The sequence below is a fragment of the Phalacrocorax carbo genome, chromosome 9 (assembly GCF_963921805.1).
Source record: "Phalacrocorax carbo chromosome 9, bPhaCar2.1, whole genome shotgun sequence".
NCBI classification, from domain to species: domain Eukaryota; kingdom Metazoa; phylum Chordata; class Aves; order Suliformes; family Phalacrocoracidae; genus Phalacrocorax; species Phalacrocorax carbo.
Genome location: NC_087521.1, coordinates 19518407 through 19542459, shown reverse-complemented (window position 1 = coordinate 19542459; position 24053 = coordinate 19518407). Strand labels below are relative to the sequence as shown.

At 38.4% G+C, this 24053-nt stretch overlaps 1 protein-coding gene across 1 annotated transcript in view; it reads right to left on the bottom strand.

The window, feature by feature from the left end:
* Nucleotides 1–7083: 7083 nt before the first annotated feature.
* The window catches only part of TDP1 (tyrosyl-DNA phosphodiesterase 1), a 53900-nt gene continuing 36930 nt past the window's right edge, over nucleotides 7084–24053 (bottom strand). Inside the window, exons 15-16 of the mRNA XM_064460551.1 lie at nucleotides 19297–19411; nucleotides 7084–7580 (exon numbers count right to left, since the gene is read on the bottom strand). Of these exons, the coding sequence (XP_064316621.1) occupies nucleotides 7507–7580; nucleotides 19297–19411 (189 nt within the window). The 3' untranslated portion in view covers nucleotides 7084–7506. The remainder of the gene's footprint in view (nucleotides 7581–19296; nucleotides 19412–24053) is intronic.

Sequence of the window (24053 nt, the reverse complement as noted above, 5' to 3'; positions counted from 1 at the left end):
CCCATCCCACAAAAGACACCTTTGGGATGTATCTTAAGACATTGGAAAGATCTGGGAGGTGACCCTCTGACTTGGAAACAAGTGAATATTGCAATCATTGGTGGCCAATGTATCGATTGGAAGGTGAGGAGAAATTGCAAGATGGTATTGTATTACAATGTCTCATTTTCTGGCTATTATTGTTGTTTTGTAAAAGGGAAGGTAAGTGGGAGAAAGTGGCGTATGTTGATTTGTTCTTTACATTGTGGAATCATCCAGAGTGGCAGAAACAGTGTGGGATATGTCCACAAAATTCTACGGCTACGGTTTTGAAAGGAGGAAAATGTGGTGAGAACTTGAAAAAGTGTTGTTCTTCTTGTGATATTGGTTACTTTGCTTGATGAAACTGACAAGAAAATGGTATTGAATACAGCCAGAAGGCAGGTGCAGGGAGCACATGCTAATGGGGATTTGCAGGGGACAGTGGATCAGAATTTTCCATCTACAAAACCCAAGTGGTACCCAGGGGAATGTTGACTAGATATCAGAGGTGGATTTTATTTGGTGTAAGACATGCAATGCCAAAAGCAATAAATGGGTCAAAAATTTTTGAAGTGAGGCAGGAATTAAATGAGTCCCCTTCAGTCTTTGTGGAAAGACTGAAGGTGACTGCCAGAAAATATTCTAATGTGGACTGAGAAAAACCAGAAGCAGCAATACAATTGGCCTCTATATTCATGGGTCAATCAGCCCCAGACATTAGAAAGAAACTTCAGAAATTGGAAGGACCTGAAGCTAGAGATTTGGGTGAAATGCTTGAAGTAGCTTGGCATGAAGGAGACCAGAGGAATCAACCCTAGCTGAACCCGTGGTTACACTGAAGCTAGGGAATGAAGAAATAGAACTTTTGGTAGGTACAGCGGCCACTTATTCGGTATTGAATACATGTAAAGGGAAATTTAGTCATAAATTAGTAGATGTTGTTGGTGCGACAGGGCAAAAAGAAAATTGGCCTTTCTTAGAGCCATTAAAGCTTAAATTAGGGAAACAATGGGTAACTCACCAGTTTCTGTATATGCCTGAATGCCCATTACGTCTTTTATGATGAGATCTATTAAGTAAATTAGATGCACAAATAACTTTTAAAGATGGAGAGATTAAATTACTAATACCAGAATCAAAAGCCATAGAGGCAAGAGAGTTCATGTTACAGGATTCCTCCAGGGAGGAACAGATTCGTGACGAAGTGGAAAATGCAGTAATTCCTTTGGTTTGGGAGAGTGGAGTTCTGGGACGATTTAAATTGGCACAGCCGGTAAAAGTAACTTTAAAACCTGGAGCCAAGCCAGTAAGACAAAACAATATCCTATTAAGTGGGAGGCTCGAGACGGATTAGAGGAGTTAATACAAAATTTTAGAATATGGGCTTTTGGTGGAATGTGAATCAGAATATAATACTCCTATATTGCCAGTAAGGAAATCTGGCAAGGAATATCAACTAGTTCAGGATTTAAGGGCTATAAATAAGATAGTCCAAGATATACACTCAGTAGTGGCTAATCCATACACTTTACCGACCTCTTTAAAAGAAGAACCTAAATGATTTACTGTACTAGATTTGAAGGATGCCTTCTTTTGCATGTCTCTGGACATAAAAAGCCAAAGCATATTTGCTTTTGAATGGGAAAGACCCTCCACAGGATGGAAGATGCAGCTAACATGCGCTGTACTTCCACAAGGATTTAAAAATAGCCCTACAATATTTGGGACTCAGCTGGGAAAAAAATTAGAGATATGGAAAAAACAGAATCAAGGGAGAGGCATATTGTTACAGTACGTGGATGACATTCTGATAGAGGCAGAAAGTAAAGAAAAATGTTTTGAAATTAATATCAGTTTATTACATTTTCTGGGCCAAGGAGGATACAGAGTTTCCAGAAACAAAGCCCAAATAGGAAAAGAAGCAGTGATTTATTTGGGATTTGAGATATCTCAAGGACAAATAGGAAATGAAAGGAAAGAAGCCATTTGTCAAATTCCCGAACCTAGCAGCCCAAAGGAACTGACAGCTTTTCTGGGGATGATTGGATGGCGTCGACTCTGGATTCTGAAATATGGACTGTATGTGAAGCCACTATATTAAACTTTAAGAGAATCTAAAGATCGGTATTTGACTTGGACACCTGAATGTCAGAAATCATTCAAAGAACTTATAAAGGCACTAATGATGGACCCTGCATTGGGTTTACTTGATCTGATCAAACCTTTTGAGTTGTTTGTACATGAAAGACAACATCCAGCCCTTGGAGTGCTGGCACAATGGTTGGGATCCTGGAGGCGGCCAGTGGGATACTTTTCCAAACAACTTGATAATGTGAGTAAAGAATGGCTGGGATATTTGTGTGCTGTGGCAGCAACAGTATTGCTTATCCAAGAAGCTCGAAAATTGACCATGGGTCAAAAGATGGTGGTATATGTACCCCACGTGGAAATAACTGTCTTAGAGCAAACCAGGGGTCATTGGCTATCCCCCAGCAGAATGCTGAAATATCAGGTTGTCTTATTGGAACACGATGATGAAGAATTAAAAACCACAGCAACTGTTAATCCAGCAATGGTCTTGTCAGCAGAAAATCTGACAGGGAATTTAGAACATGATTACCTGCTAACTATTGAACAAGTCTATTCCAGCAGACCAGACCTGAAAGATGAACCTCTGGAAAATCCTGTTCTGGAATTGTTTACAGATGGAAGCAGCTTTGTACAAGAAGGGAAGCGAACGGCCGGACATGCTGTTGTTGCCACCACCAAGGTATTGGAGTCAGGGACACTGCCTGCTAATACCTCAGCACAGAAAGCCGAATGGGTGGCACTGAAGCAGGCTCTGCGACTGGCAGAAGGACAGAGGGTAAACATTTGGACCGATTCCAGGTATGTACTTGGTGTGATCCATGCTTATGGAGCTACTTGGAAGGAAAGAGGACTGCTGTCAGCCCAAGGATCATCAATAAAGCATAAAGAAGAAATTCTCCAACTCCTGGAAGATGTGCAGAAACCAAAAGTTGCGGCGGTCAGGCATTGCAAAGCTCATCAACTCAGTCAGACGGCTGTAAACATACGTAATCGATTGGCAGACAAAGCTGCAAAGGAGGCTGCAGAGCAAGGTATCCTTGCACTAGTACCAGTAAAATAGATAAAAATTCCAAACTTGAAACCGAGGTACAATAAATTGGATGAGCAATTAGCAGGACAATTGGAAGCATCATAAAATACAGAAGGATGGTGGGTAATGCCAGAAAAACAGGTAATAATAACCCCGCAAGTTATGACAGAACTTGCAAAAGCAAAGCATGAGCAAACACATTGGGGTGTAGATGCCATGGTTTCGAGTTTGAAAACCTCATTAGTGTGTGTAGGGATGACAGGAATAGTTAAATCCATAGTAGTGAAGTGTCCAATCTGTCTTAAAAATAACCCCCCAAACCAAAAGAAGCCACCTTTAGGAGTAACAAAACAAGGAAACTGTCCTGGAGATTATTGGCAAATTGATTTTTCTGAGTTACCCAGAAAAAATGGATATAGGTATTTGTTAGTGCTGGCTGATACATTTTCTGGATGGCCAGAAGCTTTCCCTTGCTGCACCAATAAAGCTAGAGAAGTAGTTAAAATATTACTGAAGGAAGTAATACCAAGATTTGGGGTGCCAATGGGAATGTCCTCTGATAGAGGACCACATTTTTGGCAGATGTATTTCAACAGATTACTACCATTTTGGGTACAAAATGGGACTTACATGCCCCTTGGATACCACAATCAAGTGGGAAAATCGAGAGGATGAACCCAAACACTAAAATGATATAATGGAATATTATTGATCTAAGATGGAAGTATTGAAAAAATGATTATTTCAAAACTTCCAAAGGGGGGAAATGTAACCAGGGTGATGGAATTAACCAACCATGGATGTTGCTATACTCCTTGTACAGCCTTATCCAACTGGACATTAAGTCTGGGGACATGGAGTATACAGATCAGTGTATTCTTTGATCTGCATTTTAGCCTCTAGGTAATTATTAATGCAAACGAAACAATAGACAATGTATTTCTGTCAGAAGAGGATGACAAAATGTGGTTTTGTGTAGTGGACTGAGAAAACTGGCCAGGACTGCCAAGATTAAGAACCAAGTAGGTAAAAGGTAATTCCGGCAGGGGGAGATCGCGACCACCGACTCACCGACCCCCAACCCAAGTAATACCACCTACTCAAAAGAGACCAATGGGAAAGGACAACTGAGCCTGCGCAAGAATTTACATGTGGCGCGAGCAAGTTTTTGCCAATCACAAAAGAGAATAATATTGAATATGTATGGCTAAAATGAATATGTATATTTTTAGTCTATATAAATCACACGGGACAAGTGTGTAAGGTACGCACGTTAGGTGGAGCGATCCCCCGTGCATCCGGCACCGTGAATAAAGAATGCCTGCCTTTTAACACTACATTGGTGTTACAAGGTTTGTTCCCGATTTCAGTGACAATTTCAGTAGTCAGTTCTCAGTATCGCATCTCTATTAATTTTCATTTACTTGGAATTTTTTGTGCAGTTATTTCTGTTGCTGTATTCATATTTGTTTACTGGAAGACAAAGCTGAAATATCAAAACCTTAGAAAGCCTTAGCAGAAGAAAGCATAAGGAGTTAACGTGTCACTAATTGCTGAAAAAAGCTCATTGACGCATTCAGGAAAGCCACCAAATGAGACAGCTATGGTACTGTTGGATGTTTGCACACCAAGTGTGGAACGAAACACATGGTACCTTTTATGCCTTTTTAGCTTCTGTGATGCTGGATTAAATCTCAAGTGCGGTGAAAAGGCTCTAGATAGATCCCTGTACCACAGTCTTAACAAACCAAAATCACATCATTGCTTTACTATGTGACTCCAATAAGAAGCTGCACAATGTTATGCTGCCCTTGACAGAACCTTTTCAGAATCACAAGTAACCACTAAGTTCCTTCCTTGTCCCAGGAGGGAGTAAACTGGTATTATCCCATTATGTTAATGGCTACAGTAATGCAGTCCAACGCTGAAGTGCCACTGTGAAGCCAAATTTCCAGCCGTCCACCTTGATCTCTCCTTCTGCAGGGTGTACTGCAGCTCTACAGAGCCTGCTTCCCTCCCACGCTGTGACCTCTCTGATGGTGGATGGTTTATAACACCAGTATGGGACCTGGTACAGCTGGGGGTTAGGAGTCCGTTGAGCTTTTACAAAACATAACCAATTGCATTAGCCACTAAAATTGGCTAGGGCTTGGTCAAATTGTTTTAGCCATTTAAGCACAGAAAAATGCACTACCTCCTTCTTTACAACCTAATTAGCAGCACTGCAGAAATGTACACACATTGTTTGTACCAGCATGTATTGATATGCATTAACAATAAATTCCTACGCTGCTGTTGTATTGGAAATTACCATTTTTGCTTAATTTTGAAGTGGCACCAGATCAGATTCATTCTCACCAGTAGCAAGAGAAATTAAGCAGCAATTTACTAAGTAAAAAACATGTTGTGTTGAGTAATAATTACTTCTACAGACAATGATATTGCCTTTTTTTTTCTTTTAAATTCAAACTACTTTTTAAAATTAAAAGAGAAGCACATGGGTAACCAAAGATCCCAGAGTCAATTCCAGTTACGTATGTCAGACATTCTGCTGCGGGTTGGATCAATTTGTCTGTTTTCTCCTTCTCTTTGTTCGTATTTCCACTTTATGGAACTATGTCAGGGCCCTGACATGAAACAAAAAATGATTCAAAATATTCTGCACAAGAAAAATTTAAAAATTTTATTCGGACAGTTAAGAAGTGTTTGTAGGTCTGTCCTGGCACCAGAGAGGCTCCATATCTAGAAAACTGTTATTAGACAGCATTTTCTAGCCAAAGGTTTTGTCAAGAGCCTTCTGTCCAGCTCCAGTATGTCACGAAGCCCAGCTGCGTTTGGGTTGCATAGGACTGACAGCAAAAGAGTGTTGCCACCCTGAAGTTTTAGTTTCTTATAAAAAGAAAGTATAACAATGGCTATGAAGTTGTTATATCAGTTTTTAGAGCACACTGCTCCACTTTTACATTACTTTCCCTGACCCCTGTCTTTTCAGGCTCATCAGGGACAGAATCAGTTTCCGCATGTAGCATAAACAGTACAGATTCTGCATACGGAATCGAAGTGAGGTGAAAGCAGAAGGCGATCTTGCTATCTGTTCCATGAACATCCCAGCAGCACTCTGATCCGTACTCAGCTCACATTATCTGCAACGCTCTCAAAACCAGATAAAGCAATAATAATGATTACTGGGCGAATGTAAAATCCCTCCGTGTTACAGGCAAGGCTATTCCACTGCCTAGCTGCATTTCCCCTTGGAATAAGAGACTGTACAATAATTTCCCCAACAATACCTCAAAGCCACAACCTTTTTGATTTGAAAGAGCATCTGATACCTGCACCAGAGAACTTGAATGTAACTAGAGAGGGTAGAACAACGGGAAAAGGGTATGAAAGATGGAACAGCAGCAGTACTTCATAGGGTTTCTCTATGGATTGGTCTGTGACAGTGTAGGAAAATGAAAGAAAACTACTCCTTGCTAGCCTGATGCCCTAACAATTTCCTAAACATGCACCTTTTCTATGGCAATTTTGGAATGAAACAGAGATAGACATTAGATAAGCATTCGGAAGTAGCGCACTCCCATCTTGGGGAATGACACTGCAAAATGAATGAGGTGGCGCTGGAACAGCCGCCCAGTCAGATTATTTGGGATCCAGAGGGAATTCTGAACGAAGTACCACTCTGTACTACAAGATTTCCAGGCTGCAGGGCCAGTTGTTCACAGCACTATTTAAGACTACTCTTCAGCACCCAAGCCCATCCACTGCAGTTCAGTGTTTTGGACAGGACTTGGGTGTCTGCAAGGGGGCAAGAAAAAAAGAGGATCAGGAAATGACTGACAAGAAGCCAAATCACCAAGTATAGAGCTTGCATTAGAAGTGATAATTGCACAGCAAAGTTTCAAGCCAATTTGAAAGCACATACTTAGAAGAAGATGGAACAAAGGATATTTAAACAAGATGGACTTTATTTTTGTTTAAATTTTACATACAATAACTTTTATTCCAGCTACTGGGACCAACAGACAGTCTTACAGAACAGTAAATTTTAAATTAATTACAGCTAAAAATGCAGAGAGAATCTCCGAGAACTGCCTACATTTGTTTTAATCTTCAAAAGCATATTACGAACCACAGTAAGGAAAAACCATATAAAAAGGTATTAAAAAATGCAGGTTCATTTTTAATAATATGGTTATCGATTCCCCAAGAATCTCACCATTATCGATGTTTTAATGTTTCTTTCAACTACAAATTAGTCATTACAGCAGACATTATAGCTTAAAACCAGAAATAAGGAGTCTTGCAAGTAGCATGGCAGGCTCAGCATCAGAGAGTGAAATGTCACAGAATACTGGAAACGCTCACGAAGGAACCCACATATTTCCATGTGTATCAGGGGCGTTAGTGTAAGGAATATTCCAAATCCACGGTTGATCTGTAAACCAAAACAAAAACACGCTCGTGACAAATTCAGTTATTGAATGTAAAATTTTGATCCTCTTCCTCCGCTCCCTTTGGAGGAAGAAGGTGGTCAAAATTCCCAACTATTTTCACATAACCCCATGTGCAATTTCAGTTTACTGGAAATTTTTATTCAGCTATTTTTTAAGAGAGTAAGATTTAGAGTTTTCAAAATGCTTTGCTTTCCCCCCAAATAATATTTTAAATATAATTATCACAACCAAACATACCCCCCCCACCAGCTGTAAAAGATTTGTGCTTCAGACAGTATACAAGAACAGTCATGCAGCCAAATTTGGTTTGGCCCATAGGCAGCAAGTTTCGTGCTGTGTATCTCTTAACCCAATGGAATTATAAATAAGTGCTGTAACATATTAGTATTTTTCACACAGACAGTAAGAATTCAGTATCTAAGAATGACGCTGCCTGAACTCTGAAATGTTCAAGTTCACACCTCACATCTTCAAACATTACATCTTTAGATGAGCATCAGGTCTGCAGCAGACAGTTGCCTCCCTCCACTTCTCAGAATACAGTAGCTATTCCCACTCTTGGGAAGGAGTGGAAGCAATGCAGCAGGAGCCAACTGCTAGCTCTGCAACCTGCTCTACGCTCTTCCTCCTACCACATACATGTTGCAGAAAAGCAGCTGGTCTATGAAGCCAAGCTATTATTCCACTTCTCTCAGGCTACTCCTACTGAAATACAAAGAAAACTCCTTCAATCCTTTCAGTGATTTTTCTCAAATAAGTTTATATAAATCTAACCTGTTTCTCTTCCTCATCTACAAAATGAGCCCTGAAAGAAGTCAGTGACGTTAATCTGTACAAGGCACAGATTAAACTGAATTATACCGAGGATGACGGGAGTAGTTTGTTTATTAAAAACAAGCTGCTGATCTATATGACATACTATGTATACTTGCTAAATAAGATTTGCTACATGCTTGTCAATTGAAATTTTTGACAAGCTATTGATTATGATTACTGTTGTCCAATTTTAAGTCTACAGGATCCAAAGACCGCTTTCACAATGTATGAAGTCAGAATTACTGTAGCAAGGTGAGTAAGACAGTGACAGAAGCAGTAATGAAGGGATGTATAAATTACACAACAGTACCCTGTGACAAGTACCATATCGATTAAACATGGGACAGGAGGAGCATTCCTACCAAGTAGTCATTATTACTTGCTACTACAGTGCGTTTAATTCTAGTAGTGTAGTTCTGTGTGTTGCAGTGAAACATATCCCAGCTATGCAAATGTTTTACAAAAGTGTATGTTTACAGTAATAAGAGAGTAACAGGAAAATGCTTTAAATTACAACAAAATTCAATCTGCTTAACTTGAAAAAAGACTTTATGTTCAGAGTTTATGAAGACTGATAGGGGTGTTACCAGTCACAGGAATGTGATCACTACAGAAAGAACCGCCTGTGCAACAAATGCTACCTTTCATGTAATGTTATTATAAGAGGGCAATAAAAGCAAACAACCATGTCTTCCCCGATTTAAAATCATGATATAGCTTCTAGGTGGAAAAAGTAGTTGGCTAGCTTGTGGTTACAGTGGATAGGTGATTTCCAAGCACAAAAAAAAAGAGGCATTAGAAACCAAAAGAAACCAAAAGAAACCACAGCACTTAACTCAGTGCACTGCCAAAAAATGTCTCTAGGTTTCTGGGTCAACTGCAGGATATCCAGACTTTGAGTGATCTCTTAAGAAAAAAAAAAGTAGCACCACTATTTCCCTAAGCTTCTTTTATCATTCTCCTGCTTGAGAGCCATGTGTATCTTCTGTATTTTAGATGAATACCTTACCACATAGTAAACATTAATAGTTATAAGAATGGGTACAGAATAAAGCATATGTTGGAAAAAGCATTGAGGATTTCAAGCATACATTCAGAGCTGATCATTGACCTCTATCTATGACATCTGAATCTATCCAGTCCCACTCAAGCACTGTAATCTGTCGCTTGGCACACATTATGCGGCTTGGACCTATCCATCTTCGCTACCATCTGCAGTTACTCTGTTTAATTCAGCAAAAAATAGGGGCAGAGGAAGACTTAGATGTACAGAAATAACTTTACTCACCCCTTAAAGCACTCTGAGGTGCTTCAATACATAATTTAGTCCTTTTTTATTGTGGCTATCTTAATAAAATTTTCTTAAAGTAGCTATTAAGGTACTTGGAACTTTGCTCTATTAATGGGATACTGTTGGTTTTATAAAACACCTGATACTAAAATAAGCCATGTATAAAACTATTACTGAAACAAATTACAATTCAGGTATTTTTGAAATGTCAGACCCAATTTAAAATTATTTATTACTTTTAAAAGGAGCTATAGCAGCAACAGAAAGACAATGACTGTGTACAAATACTGTATGACTGCAGCTGCTTATTGTTGCTTGCTAAAATGATCGCCAAACTTTTGAAAGTTCAATACTTTGACCTTCTGTAAAAAAAAAAGCTTAACTGTTCCCTATTTATAGCCGCACTATATATATTTTTAAAGCATGCCCAATGTACCTACTTTCTACACCTTTCACATCCAGTTCTTAATTTCTGATACCCTAATTGTGTCTCAACTGCACCTTGTTGGAATTGGCGTTACCTAGTGACCCAGTACCACTGCTTCCTTCTTGCCTCACTTATAAGTAGAACTCGAGCACTGGAGTTAGCACACAGTAAAATGAATGGGGCCATTCCTACCTCACTGCTACTTTAAGATTATCTGAGGTCTCAGACAAAGCATGATGTCAGTTATGCTCAGGCAGACTTTTGAAGATTCTCACAACTAAACAGACTATCACATTTCATTTAAAGATAGAGAGGCCCTGGAGAACCAGAAAAGTTTCTTCAAGTACATCTAATTAATTGCTCAAAGAATCCCCCATATTTTGAGACCATGTTACAGAATCATGAGCTGACAATGGTACAGCAAGGTTGTTTTGCAAATTTTCACAATAGCATTTTACAAATGCAGTATATTGTGTAGGTCAAAAACATGCCAGCAAGCCATCTCAAAACTTCATATTCTTGTAAGTATGACAGATTGCAGTACAGTATGTACAGCCAAAACCAGAAAAGTCTGTGAATTACAGGAACATACAATTGAATAGTAAAGTATAACATACAATTAAAGCATCTTTGTAATCCTCTTCCTACAGTTTAAAATACAAGTGTCTTTTGCACTGGGAGTGGAGATCTGGATGAGAGCTATTCCTGGTTGACTTCTAAATGCAGAGACTGGATTCTGATATCATCTTTCACAATATTTCATGAGTCTTCCGATTCAAAAACATAGCTTTGAAGAAGTAAGTGTTCACATATGTAGAAAGGTTGCTCACAAACAACCAAGCTCTTCAAGTCATTGCACGTATATGTTCTAACGTGGCAAACTCACTCCCTGCTGCGTGAGGCTGGAAAGTTCTCCCTTTCAGCATTTGCAGAAGGTGCGCACTACACTTACTTTTCTCTTTTCTCCCCTCCCTCTGGATGAGCACAGCAGTTAAAAAGGAACTCGCCTTGTTCCTCTCAATTCAAAAATCAAACCTGAAAGGTCTCAAGAAGGGGGGAAGGCAGATGGGGTACAGATGTGGGATCTATGAAAATATTCACAAACAAGGTAATAATTCCTGAAGGCCAGGACAATGACCACTCATCTGGGAGAAAAAGAAAACAAAACCCAGTACTGCAGTTTAAAAGCGGGATTTGCTTTGTTTCTCAAAGTGTTGATGTGATGAGGGGGAAAAAAAAAGTCCTTTGCACTTTTCTGAGGTCTTTCCCAAGCTGTTCTAAAAAACCCCTTGACATACTTAAAGTTTCAAGTTCCTCCCATACAGGAAATTATTTTCTCAGTCAGTAAACTGTGTAATATCTAAATCACAAATTAAGTGATATTCCTTGACTACAGCAAGCAGCTTGTACATTTTCTCATGCAAAGGTACAAAAAAAACCAACCCCAGGGCTGTACCCCTTTGTGTAACGTAAGTCTGTTGTAAGAAACTTCTCAATAGAGTGAAACACAAGTGATAGCGGGGATCAGTCCTCAAGCACTCTAAATGAAATGCTGTGCTTTCATGAGAGGATCAGGTCAACTTGCATTGGTAAGAGAGATAATAGTGATAACGCAACTGAGATGTGACAATGGAGCTCAATGAGATGATAATTTTATACAACAAAGTAGCAGTACTCATCTGAAAGATTCTAGTGGGAAATAAAAATCTGAATATAATCAAGGCACAAAGAAAATTTATTTATAAAGATATCTTGCTAAGTAAGATTGGCTGTTGTGTGCATGCTTCCCAAATACCAGACTGGATCATTTTCTGTTTTCCTTCCAAGGAACTCTCAAATTATATTGCTGGTCTATAGGTTTCTTTTATCTTGGTATCATCAATACCTTCAGCTTTGTCATGGTCTTCTTTGTTATGACAGCCTCAATCTGTTGGTTAACAACAGAGGAGTTCAGGAGACTGTTGTATCTACACAGTTTATCTGTCAAGATATTAAGTAGCACTATCAGCTACCAGATAGTTTTATTTTTTTTAATTCTTTAAATGCTTTGCCCTGAAGATGCATCTGCTGCCCACAAATGGCCTTCTGCTGTTCAGCTATTGGAGGTGAACAACTGCAATTGCTCAAAACAGCAATTTGCAAACAGTTAATAACGTACATGTTGCACACAACAAATGTTATCCACTAAAAATTAATGAGGTCCTTTGTCACTTCAGAATAGGAATGATCTTAATCTTTATTTTAAAACTGCCAGATGTAAAACATGCATGTTATTCCCTGCAGCAAGAAAAAGATGCAAGCTATGTATAGCATGCATAATAACACCGTTTTGTGCTGGTAATTTAAAGCAGCTGGGAAGAAAGAGCCTAAAAGGAAAATGACCAGGTAGAAGTTCTCTATGCAGCCTTAACTCTGGTCTGTTTGGATGACATATTGTTTCATTTCCTCAGACTGCAACTACAAGTCTTGCACTCTGCACAAGATGGATCAAATCACATTAAAGTTCAACAACTAGACTGGGCATCGTACATCTACCCTGAAAAAGAATAACCCACATAAAGTGCCTTTTTAAAGCCCTGGGTTTACCAACTATTGAAGCAAAATATTGATCATCTGGTGAATTTGTCATCTCATGATGATGCTCTAAATTAATGATCTGGAGCATATTTTGGAAGATCCCTCTTAGCCAAACACAAGCTTTGAGCTCAAAGAAATTGGCTAGTAACATGAGGCAAATCAGATTAGACAGTCTAGTAGATCCTTCTGGTCTTCAAGTCTGTAATCCTTTCAAAACAACACACAGAAGTGGTCAAGCTAAGTGGTGTCTCTGTAACTCAAGTTTCCTCTCACACAAAGTGTTTATTTCTTCATGGTCATTATAAAAAGCTGGAAGAAAAACAGGTTTCGCTGTGCACTCAAATGCTACGCTTGGACTCTGGGAGGCCATGTGAGGAAGCATCTGATGTCAAGCTGTCTTAAAAGAGCTTCAATCTCAAATTGCAGGTTTACTAGTCAATAATAATGCTTTTGGTTCCACCAACAAGGAAATGGATGCCAACACAGACAGATTGGTTCCAAACCCTGCTCTCCACCACCCGGTATACGAACTACAATGACAATATACACTTGCTGCTTAAAAAACCTGAACACTGAACTTCTAAACATACTCAGATTTACATTTACCATTGCTCTGAGTGTTAAGTGAAATGTTTTCTGTCCAATATATTAGTATCACAAGAAACAGGACTGGCTTCTAGTTGTCATCTTCTCAGAAGAAACGGTATTCGCTTGGAGCTTGTACCATATTAAGCATGCTGAGAAGACTTGAAGTTCTCTAAAAATTCATACAGAATGCTGCCAGTCAAGTTCTTTCAAACTCTAGAAAGTACACAGGTTCCATGTAGCTATGCAATATTAATTAGAAAAAAGGAGGCTATTGAAAAATGTGAATGACTTCCCTGGAAGTCTTCTGTCTTAATTTCTTCAAAAATATTTTAATTACTTAACAGAGAAAAGGGAGAATTTTAGAATGTTGGACAAAAAGCAAAGGTGGGAGAAAAGTAGAGACCACGTTTAGGGACATTCTCCCAGAACTTATTTGACCTCCTGAGGATACAGCAGGTCTCTTTAAGGGAGCTCAGAGTAATAAAGGATTCCTCTAGCTTAGCTGGACAGAACACTGATGTCTTCTTTTAGGCACTCTGTCATGAGCACAAGGCTGGATAAATGAATATTATCCCCACTGTTTAAATAATAAGATAAACACAAACATCTAAACCTACCAGAGGCAAATATGCCATGAAGTTTTTCTTGGTTTTATCCAACACAACATCAGTTTATGGGTAATAAACAAGATGGAGTGTTACTTGTTTCCTGAAATCACGACAGACATTTATCAAATGTAATTCTACCATACTCCCAATTTCATTGAAAACTAGACAAAATATCAAGCACTGAATATCTGAAGTTACAAGGAAAAGGTCAATCTGCTCTTCCACGCAAGTGTGGCAATGGAATATTGAATAGTGAGCAGGGCTCTTCACAAGGGAGAGAGCTGTTCTGTGAGACATGTTACAGATCCTTTTGCGCATCCTTAAGAAAACGAAATCACAGCTGTCAGAGGTTGAAAATTTCAGCTAGAGAACTAATGAATTGTTAAGTGGACTGTTAATTTCCTCACAATGCTTCAGCTTGCATTAATGCAAATGTCCATCTCATTTGCCCACCATTCTTCCAGCCTCTCATACTATGAGATTTGACAGCTTTAGCCCCCAGTTACCAAGGGTAAAATAGATTTTCCCAACGGAAAATAATGAAATACATTTTTACAAATTGTGAGGATGGTTCGGGAAAGAAATCTTCAACAAAGAGCGAAGAAACCAAAAAGTAATGTAATTCATATAACTGGCATATATAGAAAGTAATATGTAGTTTCACTCTAACTTTAGATCAATCTGAACTGAGCTGGAACCCATCTTATTTTTTTGTATATACTTATATTTTCTGTATGCTATTAGTCAACTAAACAGCCAGTTTCTTTCCTTTATTTAAATACATACACTGAAGAGAAAACTGAATAAGAAATAACTTGTTTAGCAGAAATTACTTATCCCGCTGCTTTATGGGGTTCTTGGGAACAGGGTTTAAGGAGTTCCAGAGCATTCTGAACTAAGAGCTCAGGAAAAGCTTATATAAATTCCTGCCTTGTAACCTAGTCACAACTCAAAGAGCTGCTGATAAAGATATTTTTAGCTCATCCCCTTTTCAGTAGCACTGTAAGAGAGTTCTGTAACAAGTGCATGAGATAAATAAATCTGAAATCTCATAGAATAACAATGCAGAGAAATGTTTCAGAAATGTTTCAACTGCTATGGTCTCCCTAAAAAAGCAGACAACAGAGCCAATTAAGCAGAAATCTAATCACACTTCAGTGTAAGTAGAAAGTTAAGTACAACTCACTAGGAAAAAAAGCAGATGAAGTAGCCCAAAATACTGAAGCTTATTATAATACAGCAAAATGGTTTATAATACATGTAAACCATAGATTCGCTGATTCATTGAGCTAATTAATCACATAATCATTACTTTCTGACAACTTTTAGGTCAAAAAATATTTTTTTCCAAGTATTATGGCGTGCTTTGTTGGTGGCTTGCTTGTTTGTTTATCTTGGTTTTTTGTTTGGGGTTTTTTTTTTACATCATCCCATGTAGTTAAAATTATCTACCTGACATGAAAATATTTCTGGTATGATTTCTCTCCCAGAAGAAATTTTACGAACTCCTTATCTCAACTTGAAGTGACTATGGTGCTACCAGCTATGGTTTGAGACCCAGTTAAAGTTTATTCTTTGTTCCCTTCAGGAAGATCAAAGGACTCTGGTTAGCACAAGCAGATGGAGCTCACCTGTCCATGTATTGTAAAATGTGGCTCTGTGCAAGTCTGAAATACAGCTGAAAACTGAATGAAAGCAATGGGAAAATTTAAAATATGTGTCACAGAGGTGATATATCATAATTACCCTACAAGTGACATCTTAAAGCACATCAATACATCCTTCAGTGACTACATCTTAGCCTATGATTATGTTTCAGTGAAGGATAATCCATCTCTCTGGGAGAGAAAAACAGTGTGAAACCAAGAAGTTCTCTCTCTCACAGCGATCTCAACTTATGCTCTTTAGAAATCTTTGGAAGAAGAGGAGGAAGAAAATCTTCATGATTTTTTCTCCAGGAGATCCTGTTTTTCTGTTTCACCTAAACTTGAGTTTTAGAATGAAACCTACTGACTAATGAGGCAAACCAGGCAAAGGTGGACAAGTCTTCTGTATTTTTTTCCTCCCTGTTATATGGGGTGAGAGGAAAGTAGGACAGGGACCAAGTTATTCTATTATTACTGAACTTAATGGACTTTAAGACTGTGGATCAACCTTATGTATTGTTATGGCTGAAACCAGACATATTATTTACATCATGTACTGAGTTTATCATTGTATGTCCTGAGATGTATTTTATTGCTTTTCAAAATGCATCTACTTCACTGTAACAGTTTTCACAGTGGAAGTCCAGTCCCATCTGATAAACACCAATTAATATGACAAAAAGCCATTGTGACAGAATAACAAAGAATCTCTGCAATTAAATTATTTCCAAACTAAGGAACTGTTTTTCCTGTCACTTTTAAAAATTATTTAATAATATAATTCTGTAACATTTAAGTATGTCTGATTCAAGATTTGAATTGGTGCAAGGACAGGAAAAAACAATGTATTTTGTTATACCTATCTTCTACTTAGAACTTTACATGGCAAATGTATGGCCCTGCTCCTGACCATCTGTTCATTATTTGCCCTGCTTCTCCTCCCTCCTGCTCCTGATAGGATTTTTCTGATTGTACGGAAGTGATGTGTACTTTGTTTTCCCATGCTTAGAGAATCTGAGTTCACAGAAAATCCCCCAGAGCCTTTTTCTCCTTCAATTACAGGGATCAGTCAATATGGTTTCTGTAGGGAAAGGATAATTACTTGCATTTCTGCTTCTCAAGACTTCATTAAAATAGATCTAATCATATCACTCTCAGAGACTTTGGGAGTTGATAACTGTATTGTTAAGGACAGATTATTTTATGAGTCCATCCCATACCATGGGAATTCTTTAAACATCTTTTCCACCAGGAGACTGAGGAACTGAAACAGAGTATTTAGGAGAGAGATGTGAAAAGGCACAGGCAGCTGACTTTGCTTCCATTGCCAAAACCTAGACAACTTGAATTCTGACATCTGTTCACATCACGGGAGAAAGCTGAGGCCCAAAAGCTGAACTACAGACAAATGGGTTGTGTACAGAAATAAGCTTTCCATGCAGAAAGTGAAAAAAAGTTATTTGGAAAAAAATCTTTACATTTAGTTGAAATATGCATAAAACTCACTGACACAGTAGGTGAAATGCAGGGATTAAACCAAGAAGAATATTCACTATACAGCTACATTTTTGCATAAGAAAGACTTCAGAATACACACGTATTCTAATTTTTAATCTTTGTTTTGAAATTTCCAAAAATTTAAGTAAGACCTTTGAGAAAAACCTTCCAAAAAACATCAGTTTGAGCACTAGTTACCAAGCAGACAGAGCATATGTGCCCCAGAGCACAACAGTTAGTTGTAGTATATTCTTCCCCTTTAGTTTGCTAGTACCCAGGCACAACCCCACCACTGCTCCCCAAAACAACATTAACAGTACTTAAATGGACAGCATGTTTTACACTAAATAAAACAGTATAATAGAATGTATTATCATGTTTCTACATTGAGCCAGTATTTTTTCTCTGGGAGAAGTGAAATACCACTTAAGAATTCTTTTAGGTAAGTAGTAAGCTCATAAAGCAGAAAAATCATCGCTGCAAGTTACAAAAGTAACATGCATCATACTGAACAGATGAATGCCTGGCTGTGTAGCTGGTGCCATACTCAAAGTTTTGCCTTCTATGATCACAGATCTACCGGTGAGAAGCCCGGTTTGTTGGGAGCTGATGGGATTCACCTGACCAAGTGGGGCAAAAACCTCTTTGCGAACAAGCTGGCCAGACTTACACAAAGGGCTTTAATCTAGAGTCAGTCATGAAGGGGTTGGAGTTTTGAGCATCACAGACGAGCTGGGGGCAGCTCATGCATTAGGAACTAACAGGGAGCACCTGTGAAATGCTGCAAAGGAATTAGGGCTTGTTCCTCTAAGAAGGTGACATAGTCAACAGCCCAGCTGAAGTGCCTCCATACCAGTGCACACAGCATGGATAACAAACAGGAGTTGGAAGCCACTGTGCAGCTAGAAAGCTGTGATCTAATGGATATCACTGAAACTTTGTGGGATGAATCACATGACTGGAACACTACAAGTGATGGCTATGAACTGTTCAGAAGGGACAGGCAAGGAAGAAGGCTGGGGGGTGTGTGTGTGTGTGCGTGCCCTCTGTGTAAAACACTGTGTTTGAAAAACAGCAATGAACAGGTTGAGAGCTTATGGGTGAAAATTCAATAGGTCAAGCCAACAAAGGAAACCTCACAGTTGGTGTTTACTACAGGTCACCTGATCAAGAGGATGCTGCCAAAGCATTCTTACTTCACCTACAAGAAGCATCATGCTCGCAAGATCTGATCCTGCTGGAGGACCTTATTGAGCCTGAAATGATGTGTCTTTACTTTTATTTACCATATAAGACTCTATAAGTCTATTTACTTCTTAGCTTTTAAGCATTCTTTCTCCCCACATCATTTGTTAGTTAAAAAATAAGCAGAAAGACTTGAGTTACTATAAATATTACCTTTCCTGAACTCCTTGTTACTCAGTATTATTTCAAGCTCTGCTGTAGATGTCTTTTTTAGATCGTGGCTTCTCAAAAAAAGAAGTTACAATCTTTTCACATTAGTTTTAAGAACACAAAGATAAAAATTTACTCTTCCTAAATACTGCAGGTAGCACATCAACATCATTGTCCTCAATGTATTTTTAGGCTTTTGAGCTAACATCACCCCATAGCAGCACTCTTACTTATCACTTTCCTGATTTGCATGTTTTAGAGAGAGTCTCAGAAGCTGAGAAGGTTGAGATTCTGTAAATCTCTTGAAGTGTTATGAAATATATCCCCTCCACCCTTCCAAGGAGGATACCAACACAGACCTTCAAGAAAATGAAGTCTGAAACTGTGAAATATAGAATGGACCAAAAGCAACTCTTCCTTTTTCTGATTTGCAGCAATTCTTTTACACCCCACTTCCAGAGGATTGTTTTTCCCTCATACCTGCTCTCTTCCAAACATTCCTCTTTCAACACTCCTTTCCCCATAAGTTCTGAAGAAAAACATTTTGATTCCGTAAAGAATATCTATTTTCCTAATGCATACAAGAATCCCAGAGAGAAATGAAAAAATAATATTTAGGTTGCTGATCCAAAACTTAAACAATAATAAATTGAAAATTAGAACCAAAAGACTCTATAATTGTTTTCTTTGAAGGCACAAGCAGAATATGGGACTGATATAATCTCAAATACAGTCATGCCACAAAAATGTTAAAATATAGCTTTGGAACACAGCAGTGTTCAAATAAGTCAGAGTTACATTAGTTTGCTCCATATATAATACACCTACTTTTCTTCTGAAGTCACACCTTACCTTTGCTTCCATACTGTTCTGGTGGCAGGTCATAAGGTACAGGAAAATATGTTGCTGAATCATTACTTTCTGAAAGCATTTTCCCTCTCACATGAAAGTAACCTTTCTCCAATCCCTGTGAAGGAAGTGAAACATACAGAAGCAAGATTTATTAGTTTTGGGGGAAAAAGACAAACCTAATCCATAATAAATTATCTCTCAATAAGAGCTATCTTAATTAAAAAGGTATTTGCCTCCACTACTGAGATTAAATACTTCCTCAAGCACCTTCCCATGTTAAGAACTCAGCTTCTCTTATTACTATTATTTTAGGCTCTTTCTTTTACGTTCATTGGCTTAGCCCACAGGTGGGTCCACATTGGATATACTCTACCTTCTCAGTCCCTTACAGATATACCAATCTATTTCCGTGTTCACTAAGTAAACATGCTTGTGGCTTTACTTTAATGAGCAATTCTCTCCAAACTGCCTCAGGTCTTTGCTAGTACCATATGGGCAGCATACCTAAATACAACAAGATGTTTGCATAAATGCTTATATACATTGGAATAAAATTTTAATAATTAAACAAAATATTAACACCTTTGGTGTTTAATATTTAACTAAAGGGAAAAGCTTTAAAAATTTCTCTTTGCTGTTTAGTTCAATCCTGACCATATTAGTTAGAAGTTCAATGTGTTTCATGAACTGAATTAAAATTTAACTTGTGATACAGAAACAAGTCTCCAAACCTATGCTTTTCAGATATCTTGGGTAACACCATCCATGTATGCTGAAAAAATTTAATGAAGATTTGTAACTGCTTTCATAAAAGTTTCAAAGACTACACTCAGAATGACAGAGGATTTAAAACAAGGTTAAGGACTAATAAAAAAAAAAAGCTATAATGCAATACAATACAAGGGCAGATAGGTTTAAAATTATTCAAGTAACTTTGGCAGATGATATTCTTGGCCACTTCTCCAGAGAAATTGGATCCCATTCATCTTCTTTAATGAGCTATACAAAAGCAAATCTCGAATACTGAGGTTTCCAACAGCCTATTGTCAATCAAGTACAATTTGATTAGAATAGACTAAAAGTTTAGAGGCTATCAAGTTTTTATTTTTTATTTCTAAGATATTACCGAACACCTATTTTTCTTTCTAAAATCATAGAATAGTTTGGGTTGGAAGGGACCTTTAAAGGTCATCCAGTCCAAACCCACCCTGCAACAAGCAGGGACAGCTTCAGCTAGATCAGGTTGCTCAGAGCCCCGTCCAACCTGACCTTGAATGCTGCCAGAAATGGGGCATCTACCACCTCTCCGGGCAACCTGTGCCAGTGACCCACCACCCTCATCATAAAAAACTTTCTTCCTTATATCTAGTCTGAATCTACCCTCTCCTAGTTTATAATCGTTACCCCATGTCCTATCGCAACAGGACCTGCTACGAAGTTTGTCTATCTTGTAAGCTCCCTTTAAACATTGAAAGGCCACAATAAGGTCTCCCCAGAGCCTTCTCCAGGCTGAACAACCCCAACTGTCTCAGCCTTTCTCCACAGGAGAAGTATTTCATCCCTCTGATCGTTTTTCTGGCTGTCCTCCAGACCCGCTCCAACAGGTCCATGCCTTTCCTGTACTGAGGACTCCAGAGCTGGATGCAGAACTCCAGGTTGGGTCTCACCAGACTGGAGCAGAGAATCACCTCCCTCAACATGCTGGCCACGCTTCTTTTAATGAAGCCCAGGATATGGTTGGTCTTCTGGGCTGCGAGCACACATTGCTGGCTCACATCTGAATATTAACTTAAGTTTATCCAAGCTGTAGGATGCATCATTCCAAGTTTTACTGGATTACTGTTTTGTGATAGTACAAGCAAGCTTCTTAATTACCACTGAATAATCCCATTTGATTCAACATACATGCTGGCTGAACTGACAGTCCCATCTATCTACGGTACTTTTACAATACTGTAAGTTCTTCACTGAAGTTTTACTTCACCAGTTCTTAGCATAGTAAGCTGGAGGAAGCAACATTCCTATGACCACACAAAGCATGGGATACAAAGCAGCCTTACGCCTTTTTCTTTCATATTCAAGAAGTATAGTAACAGACAATAGGAAGAGCTGCCAAAGACAGTGTCAAGCTGTATTACAGCACTTCTATCAAGTCAATTCAAGAAACTCCTTTAGCATATAGATGCTTCTTTTGTCCCATGACCCAAAGTAACAGGTAACTACTAGTTATGATGTCAGAAACACTGTATTATTTCAAGGACTAGGTAGAAGCCATCGCCTTTTAAATGAAAGAACAGGGGAAGCAAACAAACAAGGTCCACATTAAAGGACTGTGTGAATGAAAATCCATTTTAAACTTCCCTTTCTTATACCATTAAACTCTGTGGAATTTTGATAAAACTTCATTAAAACCAAGCTACAGATTTTTGTAGAGCTTAGCCTTTAAGTAGCAAGCAATATGTTCTAAACAAACCAATGCAAAGATGTAAGATTATTTTTAAAAGCTCATAAATATCTAAGGGTTTGCAACTGACTGATTAGAAAAATACAAAATTCAAAAGTACTTAGAAAAAAAGGTAACAACCAAGTTGTACAGCTTTACTTCCGATGAACCTGAATGACTCAGGGAATGTTAGAAATGTCATGTAAAAATGTAAATAACCATACTTATGTCTGTAGTGGAAAGAACACAAAATAGGCCAGGGATGCTATAGCTCACAAAGAACAGGAACTGTGCAAGTGGTGGTTAAGAGCTTTCTTTGTAACTTATAGTAATCAGGTTTCAGCTGGCAGAGGGTCTGGGTGGCGTGCAGTCCTAGATACTACTCAGAAGGTGACATTTAAATTGTAAACTAAAATGGCCTCTATGAGGTTTGATTGCCCTGAGTGCCTATGAGCTTTTCTCTTGTTGTCTACACGCAGCTATGAGAGAAATGTGGAATAACAGAGAAGGCTCCTCTGCTGCTCTACCATGAGCTGGTTCTTATTCCACAATGAACTTTCACATGCACACCTGATCAAGAGCACCAAAGTTACACAGCTATTGCCTGGCACCATCTGAGTTTGAAATTTGTATAACGGTTGCTATCAAAGCACATAGTGTAGAACAACACCTACTTAGGCCTCTACATGTATTGCACTCTGAAGCTCAGAGCAGTGGGTGCTTTTCACACAACATGAAAGAAAAAATCACCACTTGTAGGGCATTTTTATTCTCATTTTCTTTCCTGTTACCCATGTTTTTTTCAACCCAGTAACGTTTTTGTTTCTGCTTCATTTCTTCTAACGTCTGTGCCCTGTTATTAGTGCGGTGTGTTTCTTTTCAGGCATTTTACTTTCTCCTCTTGTTCTACACCTTTGCTTTCTTCTCCCTTGTCCTTCCTCAGTAGCCAACAATTCTATTTTCCTCTAAGCGTCTTTTTTCTTCTCTGATGCTGTCCTCCAATCCCACTGGACTCCATCAGTTGATCCCCAAATTGTTTTGTCTCTCAGAATTTAACCTGTAGAGATCTTCCATTCAGGAAATTATAACTTAAGAAAAGATACTTTGTGTTCCTGAAAACATCCTGGAGTAAGAGTCTAGGTTACAGAATACATTCTTTAACAAGGCTCTCTGAGGAGATTCACATGCTTTTAAAAATAACTCTCGTGTCTATCTTCGCACAGAAGATCACACAGAAATTGAAATAAGTCACACATTTTGTCTGTTTTGAGCATTTCCTGGATGTTGACAGCTCTCATTGCTGTTTCCAAAAAACAAACCAGCAGGATCTTGCTTAAAAAAATTCTGCCTGCCTTGTAAATTTTTCTCCGCCATATTCTATTCTTTCAGAATTTTTCCCTCTGCTGCTATATTTTGTTCTTTGACTGCTGCTCACAGCAATACATTTTGAAGTGTTAAAAGGCATTTCTCAGTTGGAAAAGCTTTTTTTTTTCTTTTGTACTTATGAAACTTCAGATGCTGTTGCAGGTTCTATTAGTGCCTTAGGATCATACATTGTAAAAGTAGGCATTGGAAGAAAGAATGGAAAAAGGAAGTAGAAGAGCTTTTAAAATGCTACTTTCCAGCCTTTTTTTGCACCAAACACAGGGCAGAGTGCAGACTATTTAAAAAAAAAAAAAAAGAAATCACACAAGATAGAGGTAAAAATTGCTATGACTACTTGAGTGGGAATTAACACTGATATCACTACAGTATTTTGATACTACTGAAGTAATCCCTACAGGAGACAGCTGACTATTCCACTGGATGATTATGGGACTGTCTTTTCCCATGTCAGTAAACAGAAAAAAGCCTGCTCTTTGGCAAAGCTATTTAAAAACTCACTAATTTGGGCAGTAAAGAATTAAGGATGTGCACAAACTTTACAGTGACCATGTTCTTCTGGCCAAGAGAATACATAATGAAATCCTCCCTCAGCATTGAAGCAAGTTTACTCAAAACAGAGACTTACTCAACTGTATCGGAACATTTTTTGTAAGAAGCCCACAGTGACAAGTTCAGGTATCTAAACCCAGAGTTCCTTGGCTTGGAAAGTGTGCCTAAGCATCATTACCACTGGAGTTTGAAACTCTTGTAGCAGTTCTGTGAACGCTAAAAACAAGGTTTAACATCCTAAAGGCCACATCTAAAATCTTGATTTACCTACATTGTATTTATTTCCCCACCCCCACTTTACTTCATACAGGACAGGAGACTTCATCTGAAACTACAGAAGTCAAAGAAGAAAGTGGTACTGCATTACTTTGGAAGTTAA